The 15,694-nt window shown below is 42.2% G+C and overlaps 1 protein-coding gene across 4 annotated transcripts in view; it reads right to left on the bottom strand.

Moving 5' to 3' along the window:
* The window catches only part of b3gntl1 (UDP-GlcNAc:betaGal beta-1,3-N-acetylglucosaminyltransferase-like 1), a 309,746-nt gene that overhangs the window by 34,859 nt on the left and 259,193 nt on the right, over positions 1 to 15,694 (bottom strand). For all 4 annotated transcript variants that reach the window (XM_068004294.1, XM_068004292.1, XM_068004293.1 and 1 more), the window contains one exon: positions 8,396 to 8,531. In XM_068004294.1, coding sequence (XP_067860395.1) covers positions 8,396 to 8,531 — 136 coding nt within the window. The remainder of the gene's footprint in view (positions 1 to 8,395; positions 8,532 to 15,694) is intronic.

The following is a 15,694-nucleotide window of genomic DNA, read 5'->3' as shown; positions in this document are numbered from 1 at the left end:
AAATTGGGCTAAATTCCAGCGTGAGGTGCGTCAGACGCCATCTTGGTATAGGAGTTGGCGCAGATAACGAACCCTGGTATCCTGTAAAGTAGGGAGAAAATGGCTTCAATCAGTGTACAATGCTGATTTAAAGTGATAGACACCATTTTGGGACTTAACGCTCAACTCAATGCACAGTCTTAACCCCGACCATCTGAACGTGTCTTAGAGTGCCTGGAGGACCCCCCCCACCGGCGCTATTTAAAGGGACCATGCCGGATTTACAGGTTAGTGGCTGGATTATTGCTTCTGGCTGCCGAGACATTTGTAACTGTTTTTGGAAGTCTGCTACACTTGAACACTACGACACAGGAACATAGCCTAACATTTAGAGCCAGGACGTGCAGGAGTGAAGTTATGAAATGCTTCTACGCGCAAAGGGGTGGGAGAAGTTTGGAACAGTCTTCTGCATACGGCAGTTAATGCAAGCTTAATTGAGAATTCTAAATCTGAGATTGATAGATTTCTGTGAACCAAGGGAATTAAGGGATATGGGGCTAAGGCGGGTATATGGAGTTAGGTAACAGGTCCACCCTGATCTGATCGAATGGTGGAACAGGCTCGAGGGGCAAAATGCCACCGTCATTTGCTGCCTCCTGATATGTGCCAGTTTCTCCTGCAAGAAAGCGGGACGTGTTCTGGGTGATGTGCCTATCATGGTTGAATAGCTGCCAGTGTTTGTGGCCTGTGAGTTGTGGGTGGGCAGCTTGAAACAGTGGTCATGTGTAAGGCTGAGAGGGTTGATTACTGATGGAAAGAGTTTGTTGGTATGTGGCTAATGGGGGGTGTAGTGCATGGAGCAATGGATGGTAGTGTAGTTGGTAGGAGACGCCACTTGATAGTTGACCTCACTCATCTTGACCACTTAAGTCAAAGCATTGAACTTCTTCCTGTTCTGCATCCATGTTCATGATGCTGTGCGCCTGGCATTGACTTCATCCCCTGCTGCCTACCACTACCTTTTGGATGTATGTCTGGAGGGCCTCTTGCTCCCCCCTTCCCCCACAGATATAGGATGTCGTTCCTTCTGTCCACCTCTTGCACCAAGGCCTCTGGTGTATCAGCAGAGAACCTTGGTGCACAGAGTCTCAGATCGGCAGATTGGTGAGGTCTGGCATGCAGATTGGAGGATGTGGAATTTAGTGGTGCGCAACCTTTATTCAATGTTCTAACATAACTCATCAGTATGTAAAAACAGGGATGGGACCTGCATCTGTGCTTTATGTGTGCGATGTCTGATCTCCGTTCAGACTCCGTGCAGATAGCAGGCTGTTACGTTCAGCAAATAACAGGTACCAGCTACCTTTAAGAGATTTCTAACACACAGCATGCCTTTAAGAGATTGGAGCTTCCCCCTGCTGGTGGAAAGTGCAAATTGCATGGAATCCTCGTTCAACGCTGATTTCCAACGCAGATTGCAGGTAAGTCCTCAGGCCTGACAAAAATCTCGTCCTGCCCGCGCAGGGACCATTGGGTAATAGTGGATTGTGCTACTCCCACCCAAAAACAGGCCCGATCCAATTTTTCTCCCGTAGTTCCTTAATATGTTAAATCTTGAAAGAAAAAGGAAGAGAATCATAAGTTATAATAGTAGAAACATAACTCTTAGTCAGAAGACCTGAGTACGATCCAGACTACTAATGAATTTAAACTTGGAATCATATAGCACAGGAGGTTATTCAGCCCATCTGCCTGTGCCAGTTCTTTGAAAGAGCTATCCAATTAGTCCCACTCCCCTACTCTTTCCCCATAGCCCTGCAAAATTTTCCTTTTCAAGTATTTATCCAATTCCCTTTTGAAAGTTACTATTGAATCTGCTTCCACCACCTTTTCAGGCAGTGCATTCCCGATCATAACAACTCGCTGCGTAAAAAAAAATCTCCTCTTCTCCCCTCTGGTTCTTTTACCAATGAACTTGATTTCCCTAAATTGACTAGTTCCGTTAGCTCTCCTTGGGCTGCTTCCATAAAACAGAGTGGTGGACTACTTCACTAGGGTAGGAGAGGGAGAATAAAGCTGGAAGGATACAGTCCAGCCCATCTCTTGTAGCGCATGATGGAATATTGACAGTGGTAATGAAGAAGTCTGTGATACAGCTAATCCAGCCTTCATGGCTGAAGGAGGGAGTCTAGTGGTGGGAAGTAAATCCCAAAGGCATGGGACCACAAACAAATACAATTTTAAAAGGGAAAAATATTTTATTTGTTTTTTAAATTTCGTGTGAAACAATGGCCTAGCCATATCTTTATAAAATTTGTATTGTTGCAGTCAACTGCTTGTGTGTTAACATTTCCTTTCACAGAATCACAGAATCATAGAAATTTACAGCACAGAAGGAGGCCATTTGGCCCATCGTGTCTGTGCCAGCCGACAAAGAGCTATCCAGCCTAATCCCACTTTCCAACTCTTGGTCCGTAGCCTTGTTGGTTACGGCATTTCAAGTGCATATCCAAGTACTTTTTAAATGTGGTGAGGGTTTCTGCCTCTACCACCCTTTCAGGCAGTGAGTTCCAGACCCCCATCACCCACTGGGTGAAAAAAATTCTCCTCAGTTCTCCTCTAATCCTTTTATCAGATACCTTAATTCTATGCCCCCTAGTTATTGACCTCTCCGCTAAGGGAAATAGGTCCTTCCTATTCACTCTGTCTAGGCCCCTCATAATTTTATATACCTCAATTATATCACCCCTCAGCCTCCTCTGTTCCAAAGAGAACAACCCCAGCCTATCCAATCTTTCCTCAAATAAAATTCTCCAGTCCTGGCAACATCCTCGTAAATGTCCTCTGTACCCTCTCTAGTGCAATCACATCTTTCTTGTAATGTGGTGACCAGAACTGTACACAGCACTCCAGCTGTGGCCTAACTAGTGTTTTATACAGTTCTAGCATAACCTCCCTGCTCTTATATTCTGTGCCTTGGCTAATAAAGGAAAGTATCCTGCATGCCTTCTTAACTACCTTATCTATCAAAATCTTTTCCCAAAGGTAGGGGAGTCTATAACGAGGGGGCATAGATTTAAGGTGAGAGGGGAGAGATACAAAAGGGTCCAGAGGGGCAATTTTTTCACTCAAAGGGTGGTGAGTGTCTGGAACGAGCTGCCAGAGGCAGTAGTAGAGGCGGGTACAATTTTGTCTTTTAAAAAGCATTTGGACAGAGGGATATGGGTCAAGTGCAGGAAATTGGGACTAGCTTAGTGGTATAAACTGGGCGACATGGACATGTTGGGCCGAAGGGCCTGTTTCCATGTTGTAACTTCTATGATTCTATGATTCTATCTGTCCTGTTACCTTCAGGGACCTGTGGACATGCACTCCAAGGTCCCTCTGCTCCTCTACACATCTCAGTATCCGCCCATTTATTGTGTACTCCCTTGCCTTCTTTGCCCTCCCCAAATGTATTACCTCACACTTCTCTGGATTGAATTCCATTTGCCACTTTTCTGCCCACCTGACCAGTCCATTGATATCTTCCTGCAGCCTACAGCCTTCCTCCTCACTATCAACCACATGGCTAATTTTTGTATCATCTGCAAACTTCTTAATCATGCCCCCTAGATTTAAGTCTAAATCATTGATATATATCACAAAAAGCAAGGGACCTAGTACTGAGCCCTGCGGAACCCCACTGGCAACAGCCTTCCAGTCACAAAAACACCCTTTGCTTCCTGCAATTTTGGATCCAACTTGCTACTTTCCCTGGGATCCCATGGGCTTTTACATTCCTGACCAGTTTGCCATGTGGGACTTTGTCAAAAGCCTTGCTAAAATCCATGTAGACTACATCAAACGCACTACCCTCATCGATCCTCCTCAAAAAAATTCAATCAAGTTAGTCAGACATGACCTTCCCCATGCTGACTTTCCTTGATTAATCTGTGCCTTTCTAAATGATGATTAATGCTCAGAATTGTTTCCAATAATTTGCTCATCACTGAGGTTAGGCTGACTAGCCTGTGATTATTTGGTCTATCCCTTTCTCCCTTTTTAAACAATGGTACAATGTTCGCAGTCCTCTAGTCCTCCGTCACCGCGCCTGCAGCTAGAGGATCGGAAAATGATGGTCAGAGCCTCTGCTATTTCCTCCCTTGCTTCTCTTAACAGCCTGGGATACATTTCATCCGGGCCTGGCGATTTATCTACTTTCAAAGATGCTAATCTCCTTAATACTTCCTCCCTCACTATGCTTATCCCATCCAATATTTCACACTCCTCCTCCTTAACTACAGTGTCCTCATGGTCCCCCTCTTTTGTGAAGACATCTTCCGCCTCCAAACACAAGTTACCTTTTTGGTCTCTAATAGGCCCTACTCTTTCCCAGGTTATCCTCTTGCTTTTTATATTTTTATAAAAGGTCTTTGAGTTTTCCTTGATTTTACTTGCCAATATTTTTTCACGCCCTCTCTTTGCTTTCCTAATTTCCTTTTTAATTTCACCCCTGCACTTTCTATACTCCTCTAGGCTTTCTGCAGTATTGAGCTCTCGGTATCTGACATAAGCTTCCCTTTTTTAAGAAATAGGAGCAGGAGCAGGCCATACGGGCCCTCAAGCCTGCTTCGCCATTCAATAAGATCATGATTGATCTTCAACCTCAACTCCACTTTCCTGCCCGATCCCCATATCCCTTGATTCTCCTAGAGTCCAAAAATCTGTCTATCTGAGCTTTGAATATACACAATGACTCAGCATCCACAGCCCTCTGGGGTAGAGAAGTCCAAAGATTCACAATCCTCTGAGTGAAGAAATTCCTCCTCATCTCAGTCTTAAATGGCCGATCCTTTATCCTGCAACTATGCCTTCTAGTTCTAGACTCTCCAGCCAGGGGAAACAACCTCTCAGCATCCACTCTTTCAAGTCCTTGCCTGTATGCTTCTTGACATCCAGGGGGCTCTAGATTTGGGAGTCCCATCATTTTTCTTCGTGGGAACATATTTGCTCTGAACCCTCACTATCTCCTTGAATGCTTCCCACTGCTCTGACACTGATTTATCTTCAAGAAGCTGTTTCCAGTCCACTTTTGCCAAATCACATCTTAGTAAAATTGGCACTTCCCCAATTGAGAAGATGTGACTCTTGTTCTATCTTTGTGCTTTTCCATAACTATGCTAAATCTAACTGAATTATGATCACTATTTCAGCTTCAGTTGAGAAATCTAATGAATCATGAGCTATTGTAAAACAAGTGACTGTTCCTTTGTCGAATAAAGAATCATGCTGACTGTGGACTGTCAGGTGGTGACAGTGCAGCCAGGTCCTGGAATTCAGCCACAGGCCAGTGCCAGCTCATCTAAACTAGCCACATCTGAGAACGTCGTAACTGATGTGTTGAGAGTAAGGCATTTTCATTAACACTGGAATGTGCAGCATGCAATTAAGGGATGTATAACATTACACAACTTACACTGTGTAGAAAGATACTAATGGTATGTGGGTGGAGGAACTGCATGTACTATATCAGACCTGGGATCTATTCGTCCCTCCTGACATTTGGTAGGATAGAGTTTGTATAGATCAGGTAAATACAGAAGTTTGAATTCCTTTCTGTACATTTGGGCCATTAAAATTTCTGCACATAATCTAAGCTTTTACAATAATAACCAAATCATCATCAGGACCAAAAAGTAGGAAAGGACCAGGTTAAAAAGTCAGTTCATCAGTGGACATTTCAAATATTACCTGAACAACCAATAGGTTTTCTGTGTGCAGTTTATTTTTGATACAGTTGGAAGCAGCAATGAATACTTCAATTTATTCAGATTTCACATTTAGACCACTTGAAGCTAGAATGATCCAAATCTGAACCCAAAGTTTTAAAAAAAACTAGTCATTGGGAGAGATTCCCTAAGGCGCCAGGAAAAATAGACAGTTACCCTCGTTCTTTATATATGACACAAGAAAGCACAGAACAAGAAAAAGTCATTCAGGCTGCCTTCCAAACATGGCTGTACTAACATGGATTCTATCCCAATGAGGTAATATCTTGATAATAAATTCTGCAACTACGGAATATCATCTTTGCTTTACTTCCATTATTCCACAAAGAACATTTCCTCAATCTCAATCTTAACCAGATAGTCATCTAGTTCCATAGACTGTATAATTTTAATACTTTGTTTTCACTGGAGCTTCAAATGCTGGGGTAGGACTGTGTTCATTATGGTCACTGACCAGTGCAGGCCCACTATTCAGGAGAGATTATGGTCCTGAGGAAGGAGGCTGAGAGGGCAATCCCACATGTCAGATTCCCAGTGAATAAAGGAGTCATAGACCTGATTGTCCCGCTATTGCCTATCAGTGTTAAAAACTTGATTGTATGAACTTCTAACAATGTGGTGATGCAGTGTATTGATGCTTCAATGCACTATACCATGAAATAGTAGGGCAGTTTGTGTCTGTAATTCCTCATGTCTTGATCTCAGTTTGAGGGCATGTTGAGTGAATGTTAGGTGTTTTTCCACAAGAAAGGAAAATTAGACATCATTTCACGACAGGTGGTTCTTCTGGAACCCTGCCAGTTAGCTGAAGAATGTTGTTGATATAGGTGACTGCTCATCTATTTAGTCAAGGAATTACACATGACATGGGGAGACCAAAAGAGGGGAAAATATAGGAAGGAGGAGCAAAAACAGGGGAAAATGTTTTGCGTTGCAACAACTTGGCTAGTTGGTTGTACTCTTACTCAGAAGGTTGGGGGTTTAAGTCTCACAATGGATTTAAGCACGTGATCTAGGCCGACATTTCAGTGTAGTACTGAGGGAGTGTTGCATTGCTAGAGGTGCTAATGTTTGAATAGAACGGTAAATCGAAGCTGTGTCTGCCATTCTCAGGTGGATATAAAAGATCCCATGGCACTATTTGAAGAAGAGTAGGTTCTCCTGGTGCTCTGGTCAACATTCATCCTCCAACCTACACCACCAAAAACTGGGTGTCATATACGTCCACATAACAACAGTGACTGCAGTTCAGAAAGAATTCACTTGAGTGCTTTGAGAGATCCTGAGGATGTGAAAGGTGCTGTCTAAATGCAAGTTCTTTCTTTCTTTGTACTTTTTAACTCTTTTTAGCAATTGGTAGCAGCCAGTTTTCATCTGTTAAATTTACATAATTTTATAATTAAACAGTAAATCACATGAATTGAGAATTGTAAAAGCCATGAACCTAAATATATTTTCTGTAGATTTTTGCAGAAGTTTTAAATATTGAGCAGACCTCCTGCCTGTAACACCCAACAATAAAACAGAAATGTGGAGCTCTGTTCATTTTACTGCAATACTACCATTACCCAACTTTCACAGCTGGTTTTTAGAAATCACCGTTGACAAATCTAAGGAAGGCCATTTGAGTTTTGTGTTTTGAATTGGTTCCCTGCCGCTGAATATAAAATAAACAGGCCTCGTTTTATACAGATTGAAAATGGCTCGGATTTTATCATGAATCACTATGGTACAGCACGTTTCTTGCGCTTTAGTACAACAACTCGCATTATATAGAACTTTTAACACAGAAAATCATCCTAAGGTGCTTCACAGATGCGTGAAGAAAATGGATGCTTAGCCAAAGAAGGAGGGATTAGTACAACGTACAGATTCACTTTTAGTTATAACGCACGTTCTGCTGCACTCAGACCCAAAGCTGGGTTTTCATATTAGCACTGGGATTCAATGGGCATTCAGAGTGGGTTAAGTAACACAGGGGTCGATTTTAACCTTCACTGCTGGATGGAAATCTGGCGGTAGTGGATCAACTCAATGAATTGAATGGGAAGGAAAACCAGGCAACAACAACAACTTGCATCTATACAGCGCCTTTAAGATAGTAAAGCATCCCAATGCGCTTCACAGGAACGTAATCAGACAAAAATGACACCTAACCAAAGAAGAAGACAGTAGGACAGGTGACCAAAGCTTGTTCCAAGAGCTAGGTTTTAAGGAGCAGCTTAGAGGAGGAGAGAGAGGTGGTTGACTGTATAATGGCCGCCCGACTCACTGCCACCAGTTTACCGATCATTGGTGGAAAGTTAAAATTTACCCCATTGTCTTTTTATATCATTTCAGACTCCCCAACAGACTAAAATGGGATGGGGAGGAGTGAAAACTAATTTGTTGGTACGGTATTAGCTCTACGCCAACAAAAAATAGTATCTATTGTGACAAAGGGAACAAAAAAATCAAATTGGAACTTTAAATGCTAATATGCTGCATTCTTCATCACCGGGGTAATGTAGGAGAAAACTGTGTAGTTAAAAAAACACATTTGTTCCAACATTTCTCCACAAAGAAGTATGTATATCTGAATAAAACATTTGCTAAATTATTTCAGTATTGTTGTCCTTAATAATTGTACTAATGTTTAAACATACCTTTTTCTGATTGGTTGCTGACAAACATCTGTACAACTTCCGACCCTGTTTCCCAGCATTCCAGATTGTAAATGAGGGCCAATGATTAAGAACTCGCTCCTCCAGGAACCTCACACGATTCTTCCAAATAGTCTCCCTAATGAGATGAAGCAGGAATGAATCACATTTTTGTGCCCGTGTTATAGCTATGATAATCTCCAAACAGTGTTTGACCCAGCAAGGCAGCACATCATGAGGCACATTGATTATATTACTGTATCAGAGGCCTTTATACTGTATTCACATGTAATCAGACACAAGCGCTTGGAATTCAGTCAGATTTGGGTGTACTATAGGAGTACTTTTTAACTCTGGTAATGATTCATATTTCAACAGAAAGTTCACCAAAATAAACCAATATTGGCACCTTTTTATTTATTATAATGTTATTATAATAAATAGTAGAATAATCTTCCATAAAAATTAAATAGTACAGAAAGAAAACTGGGTGAGACTTGATGCAGACTCATAGACCTTACTCAGCAACTGAGACCTATCTACATCTTCTTGGCTCCAAACACACGAAGAGATAAATATTTTTTAACATATGCACAGTCATTTATTCGACTCTAGTTTCTAAAAATGTTGTTTTTGGTGCCCTGCACCAGTTAGGTGGATCAGAGTACTGTGACTACTGGTTCATGTGTACTCCTTAATATCGCTACATGGGCCAAAGGCAGACTGATTTTGTAGAAGTGCTCAATGGGCCTCTTTGTACTCGGCTCATAAACCAGGAATGTTCTGATTTATAAATCACTTCCAAGGGATTGGGTACCTGGAACCAGTGCTGTGAAAAACAACCTTGATCTGTGCTTCTGTAGATTTTTGTGGCTTTCTTTTTTTATATAACTCTATTCCTGCACTTTTGGAAATTACTTTGAAACCACGATTTTGTTTCTATTGAGGAGCTGCCTTCTATTCGATGCATTCGGACTTCATGCACCATGTTTTTTTAGACAATCCAAAGAGTTCTATTCAGGTCAGGTTTAGCTTAACTCGATGTGGTGGATTTGCATTATTCTGGACGACCCAGATCTACAGTTCTGAACTACATTTAAGCCAGTGGCAGATTTTTACGATGGCCCATTACGGCTCTGAAATGGTTGTGGTCAAACCAGCTTTCCAAGCTAGCTGTGATTCTCCATGTACAGTGAAACTACATGAACAGCCAGTGTACTTCTTATGGTTATTGTAAGACAGTAATGATGCCTTAAATAGCAGGACTACAAAATATTTTATGTTGCTTATACTTGAAGTACTTGCTAGAATGAAGTGGGGATTGACAATACAATGGTGCAAACTTAAGAGGTTAAACATTCACAAACTGTGCATTGTGATTTCACACCAACAACAACAACTTACATTTATATAGGAACATAGGAACAGGAGTAGGCCATTCAGCCCCTCGTGCCTGTTCCGCCATTTGATAAGATCATGGCTGATCTGTGATCCAGCTCCATATACCTGCCTTTGGCCCATATCCCTTAATACCTTCGGTTGCCAAAAAGCCATCTATCTCAGATTTAAATTTAGCAATTGAGCTAGTATCAATTGCCGTTTGCGGAAGAGAGTTCCAAACTTCTACCACCCTTTGTGTGTAGAAATGTTTTCTAATCTCACTCCTGAAAGGTCTGGCTTTAATTTTTAGACTGTGCCCCCTACTCCTAGAATCCCCAACCAGCGGAAATAGTTTCTCTCTATCCACCCTATCTGTTCCCCTTAATATCTTATAAACTTCGATCAGATCACCCCTTAACCTTCTAAACTCTAGAGAATCCAACCCCAATTTGTGTAATCTCTCCTCGTAACTTAACCCTTGAAGTCCGGGTATCATTCTAGTAAACCTACGCTGCACTCCCTCCAAGGCCAATATGTCCTTCCGAAGGTGCGGTGCCCAGAACTGCTCACAGTACTCCAGGTGCAATCTAACCAGGGTTTTGTATAGTGTAAGATTTTCAAAATTCACAGATCCCCCAAAACTCGGAGAAAAACCCTAAAGAAAAGGACTTTGGACTCTTTTCTAACCATTTCAGGGTGACTCACACACGCGCCGCACCAGGACGCATCAACCAGGGAAAAGTACTTTTCGAGGAATCCACGTCCTTTATGGGACTCGCTTCCTCGTAGGGGCGACTGTAAGAATTCTGGGAATTCACCTTTTCCCTGAGTATGGAAAAACTTTGGCCATTGACTGAAATCCTAAGATGGAAGGATAGGTGAGAGGTCACCAGATGAATCCACAACACACACATGGAATGTGGGAGAATTACTGCTTCAGACATGTCTCTGTTTTAATGCAAAACCTACAGCAGGTGGTCAACACTCAGCACTAATTCGAAAGGGAGTCGGCCATTGAAAGAGGCAACTGCTCCAGACATGGTGGGGCCATGTCTTTGTTTTGAAGCAAAACCGATCAACACCTAGGACGTTGGATACAAAAGGAAGCCTGTATACCAGGTGATCAGCAAATCGGAATTAAAACAATGACCCATCGGGAGAAGCAATTGCAACATGATGAGGGACCATCAAAAAGCCATCAAAGATTCTTAAGGACTTTGTAAGAACTGTTTAAACAGACATGAAGTGTTTTTTTTAAAGTGACGAAGACCATTTGTAAGAGAGGGATATAGAAGTGGAAACTCGAAACCTCTCTCTCTCTCTCTCTGGCTCTTGCTGGCGCTTGTGTGCTGCTTGTCTTGTTCTGCCTGTCTCTGGAAGGAAGAGCAGCTTCCAGCGAACAACAAGGAAAGCAGTTCGACAGGGAAGGTCAGCAGTTCTAGAAGCAGGCCGACACACAAGAAGAAACAAGAGCAACAGCCCCAGTGACCATCAGACACCTCGTGGCAACAAGGACCTTACGAAACAACCAACCGAATATTGCCACCAACCAACCGGGTAATATTGGGCCACCGCGACCAAAGAAAACCAACTCGGGAGAAAACCGAAGATCCGCAAAGTTTCCACTCTACAATCTATTTCTGACTTACCTCTGGGTGAATTACTGTCAATGATTCATTTGGTGAGCGTTATCTCTGGCCCTTTAGAGTCCAACTTAGCTAGTACAGTGGGATTGGGAGGGGTGAGGTATCTTTCTACTGTAATTTCTCTCGTGTGTACTGAAGTGTTCCCCATTTTATTAGAGTGTTAAGATTGTTGTGTTGTATTTCCTCTTTTGAATAAAGGTCAAAGTTTCTTGCACCAAAACCAGTTGTCTGCTGCATTTTGTCACAACCCCAAATAAGTCCAAGGTCTAGAACCCAGGGAGTGGGAGCGATTCGGACCGCTCAGAAGTCAGAGGTGAAGCTGACACACACCACCACCCACTACAATAGCTGCAGCATAACTTCTGCCCCCTTGTACTCCAGTCCTCTAGATGTAAAGGCCAGCATTCCATTAGCCTTATTGATTATTTTCTGCACCTGTTCATGACACTTCAATGATCTATGTACCTGAACTCCTAAGTCCCTTTGGACATCCACTGCTTTTAACTTTTTACCATTTAGAAAGTACCCTGTTCTATCCTTTTTTGATCCAAAGTGGATAACCTCACATTTGTCTACATTGAATTCCATTTGACACACGCCCATTCACCTAATCTATCGATATCCCTTTGTAATTTTATGTTTTCATCTACACTGCTTACAATGCCACCAATCTTTGTGTCATCGGCAAAATTAGATATGAGACTTTCTATGCCTTCATCGAAGTCGTTAATAAATATTGTGAATAATTGAGGCCCCAAGACAGATCCCTGCGGGACTCCACTAGTCACATCCTGCCAATGTGAGTACTTACCCATTATCCCTACTCTCTGTCGCCTTTCGTTCAGCCAACTTCCTAACCAAGTCCATATTTTTCCCTCGATTCCGAGGGCTTCTATCTTAGCTAACAGTCTATTATGTGGGACCTTATCAAATGCCTTCTGGAAGTCCATATAAATAACATCCATTGGCATTCCCCTGTCCACTACTTTAGTCACCTCGTCAAAAAATTCAATCAGGTTTGTCAGGCACGACCTACCTTTCACAAATCCATGCTGGCTTTCTCTGATTAACTGAAAATTCTCGAGGTGTTCAGTCATCCTATCCTTAATTATAGACTCCAGCAATTTCCCCACAACAGATGTTAGGCTAACTGGTCTATAATTCCCCGGTTTCCCTCTCTCTCCTTTCTTAAAAAGCGGAGTGACATGTGCAATTTTCCAATCTAGAGGGACAGTTCCTGAATCTAGAGAACTTTGAAAGATTATAGTTAGGGCATCTGCAATGTGCTCACCTACTTCCTTTAAAACCCTGGGACGGTAACCATCTGGTCCTGGGGATTTGTCACTCTATAGTGCTTTATTTTCTTCATTACTGTTGCTGTACTTATGTTAATTTTATCGATTCAATATTAGTTTTCTTGGGATTTCCGGCATGCTATCCTTTTCTTCTACTGTAAATACTGATGCAAAGTAATTGTTCAACATGTTCGCCATTTCCCCATTGTCAATGACAATATCCCCACTTTCAGTTTTTAAGGGGCCAACACTGCTCCTGACCATCCTCTTTTTCCTAATATAACTATAAATGTTCTTCATATTGGTTTTGATATCCCTTGCAAGTTTCTTTTCATACTCTCTTTTTGTAGCTCTTACTATCTGTTTTGTGACCCTTTGTTGATCTTTGTATCTTTCCCATTTGCCAGGATCTGTGCCATTTTTTGCCTTTTTGTATGCCCTTTCCTTATGTCTTATACTGTCCCTTACCTCTTTAGTTGTCCATGGCTGTTTTTTTTGGCAAGTAGAGTTCTTGCCCCTCAGGGGTATAAACCGATTCTGTATCACGTTAAATGTTTCTTTAGACATTTCCCGCTGATCATCAGTCGTTTTACCCATTAGCAGATTTTCCCAGTTTACTGTGGACAGTCTCTGTCTCATCCCATTGAAGTCAGCCTTACCCAAGTCTAGAATCTTAGCAGCTGATTCACTTTTTTCCCTTTCAAACACGACATTGAACTCGATCATGTTATGATCGCTATTGGATAGATGTTCACGCACAGTTAAGTCGTTAACTAAATCTGGTTCATTACTCATTACTAAATCTAGTATGGCTTGCCCCATTGTTGCCTCTAGGACATACTGTTGTAGAAAACTATCCCGGACACACTCAAGAAATTCACTACCTTTCTGACAGTTGCTAGTCTGCTTTTCCCAATCTATGTGAAGGTTAAAGTCCCCCATTAAGACCACTATGCCTTTCTTACACGCTTATCTAATCTCTGCATTTATACAATCTAGCACTTCAGAGCTGCCGCCAGGGGTCCTATACACAACTCCCACTATAGTCTTAGATCCTTTCCTATTTCTCAATTCAACCCATAAGGTCTCTGTTGGCTGCTTACCTCTCGTTATATCCTCCTTTATCATTGAAGTGATTTCATCTCTAATCACTAAGGCTACTCCTCCCCCTCTTCCATTTTCCCTATCTCTCCTGTAGACCTTATAACCCGGTATATTTAGTTCCCAATCCTGACCATCCTGTAGCCATGTCTCAGTAATAGCTGTCATGTCATACCCTCCAATTTGAATTTGAACCTGTAGTTCATTTAATTTATTCCTTATACTCCGTGCATTTGTATATGGAACTCTTAGTTGGGCCACACACCCTAGCCTGACCTTCAGCTTTGATGATGGGTTAATCGCCTTACACCTTCTAGTTTTCACTATATCTGTATTGCCTAAAGTACACTTTCTTTTTGCTGCTCTACGCTTTTCCCTTTTACTTGTTCTTGAACAACTGTCTGTACTATTTGTATTGTAAATTTCCCCTGGGTCTTCCCCTCTCTTGCTGCTCTCAACTTTACTCCCTTCTGACTCCCCGCTAAGGTTCCCATCCCCCTGCCACTCTAGTTTAAACCTTCCCCAACAGCACTAGCAAATACCCCCGTGAGGACATTGGTCCCGGTCCTGCTCGGGTGTAACCCGTCCCGCTTGTACAGGTCCCACCTTCCCCAGAACCGGTCCCAATATCCCAGGAATCTAAATCCCTCCCTCCTACACCATCCCTGCAGCCACGCATTCATCCGGTCTATTCTCCTGTTCCTATACTCACTAGCACGTGGCACCGGTAGTAATCCTGAGATCACTACCTTTGAGGTCCTGCTTTTTAATTTATCTCCTAACTTCTTGAATTCACCTTGCAGGACCTCATCCCTTTTTTTACCTATGTTGTTGGTACCGATATGGACCACAACTACTGGCTGTTCACCCTCCCCCTCCAGAATGTCCTGCAGCCGATCCGTGACACGACCCAAGGCGCTTCACCGGAGTGTGATCAAACAAAATTTGACACCAAGCCATATTAGGACAGGTGACCAAAAACTTGGTCAAAGAGGTAGGCTTTAAGGAGTGTCTTAAAGGAGGAGAGAGAGGTAGAGAGGCGGAGAGGTTAGGGAGGTCATTCCAGAGTTTAGGGCCTCGGCAGCTGAAGGCACAGCTTTCAATGGTGGAGCAATGAAAATTGGGAATGCACAAGAGGTCAGAATTGGAGGAGCGCAGAGATCTCAGAGGGTTATAGGGCTGAAGGCATGTAAAATGAACCATATGTAGATTGATTTCATGCCAGCATTGGTTTTTGGCAGTCTATGTGAATATAATGTTTACTTCAAGCATTCACCTTAATCCAGGCATTGTTAGTGTTTGATTGGAAAGAAATGTAATGAAGTAAAAGAAAGTACTTGTATTTACATATCACATCATCATGCCTATCAGGACATCCCAAATGCCTCACACACAATGAGTTATTGTGAACACAGGAGGGTCCTATAAACAGCAATGAGATGAACAACCAGTTAATCTGCTATTTTTTCATGGTGTTGGTTGAGTGAAGAATGTTGACCAGGACACAGGGAGAGATTTTTGCTCTTCTACTGATTGTGCTGTGAAAGCTTTTAGCATCAGCTTGATCAGTCAAATGATTCATCCAAAGGATTGTACCTCCAACAATGCAGTACTCTCTCAGAACTGCACTGAAGTGTTATTGCTTCTAAACATATGTTCTGTTTGCTGCAGGAGAATCATCCAAACTGTAACTCAGTAGATTTGAGCTTTGAGTATCTGTGTAATTGGGAAAACTTCTAAAATCCCAATAAAAACAACAAGATCAGCAACTGAATCAGAAGTCACAAAATTAAAAATATATATATAGCAAAAGCTGGGTAAAGTAGATAAAGACCACAGAGCTGGACATCACTAAGATTGAAAAGAGTAGGAGAGAAGAT

This window comes from Heptranchias perlo, chromosome 23 (assembly GCF_035084215.1).
Source record: "Heptranchias perlo isolate sHepPer1 chromosome 23, sHepPer1.hap1, whole genome shotgun sequence".
Taxonomy (NCBI): domain Eukaryota; kingdom Metazoa; phylum Chordata; class Chondrichthyes; order Hexanchiformes; family Hexanchidae; genus Heptranchias; species Heptranchias perlo.
This window is presented reverse-complemented; position numbering and strand designations above follow the sequence as displayed.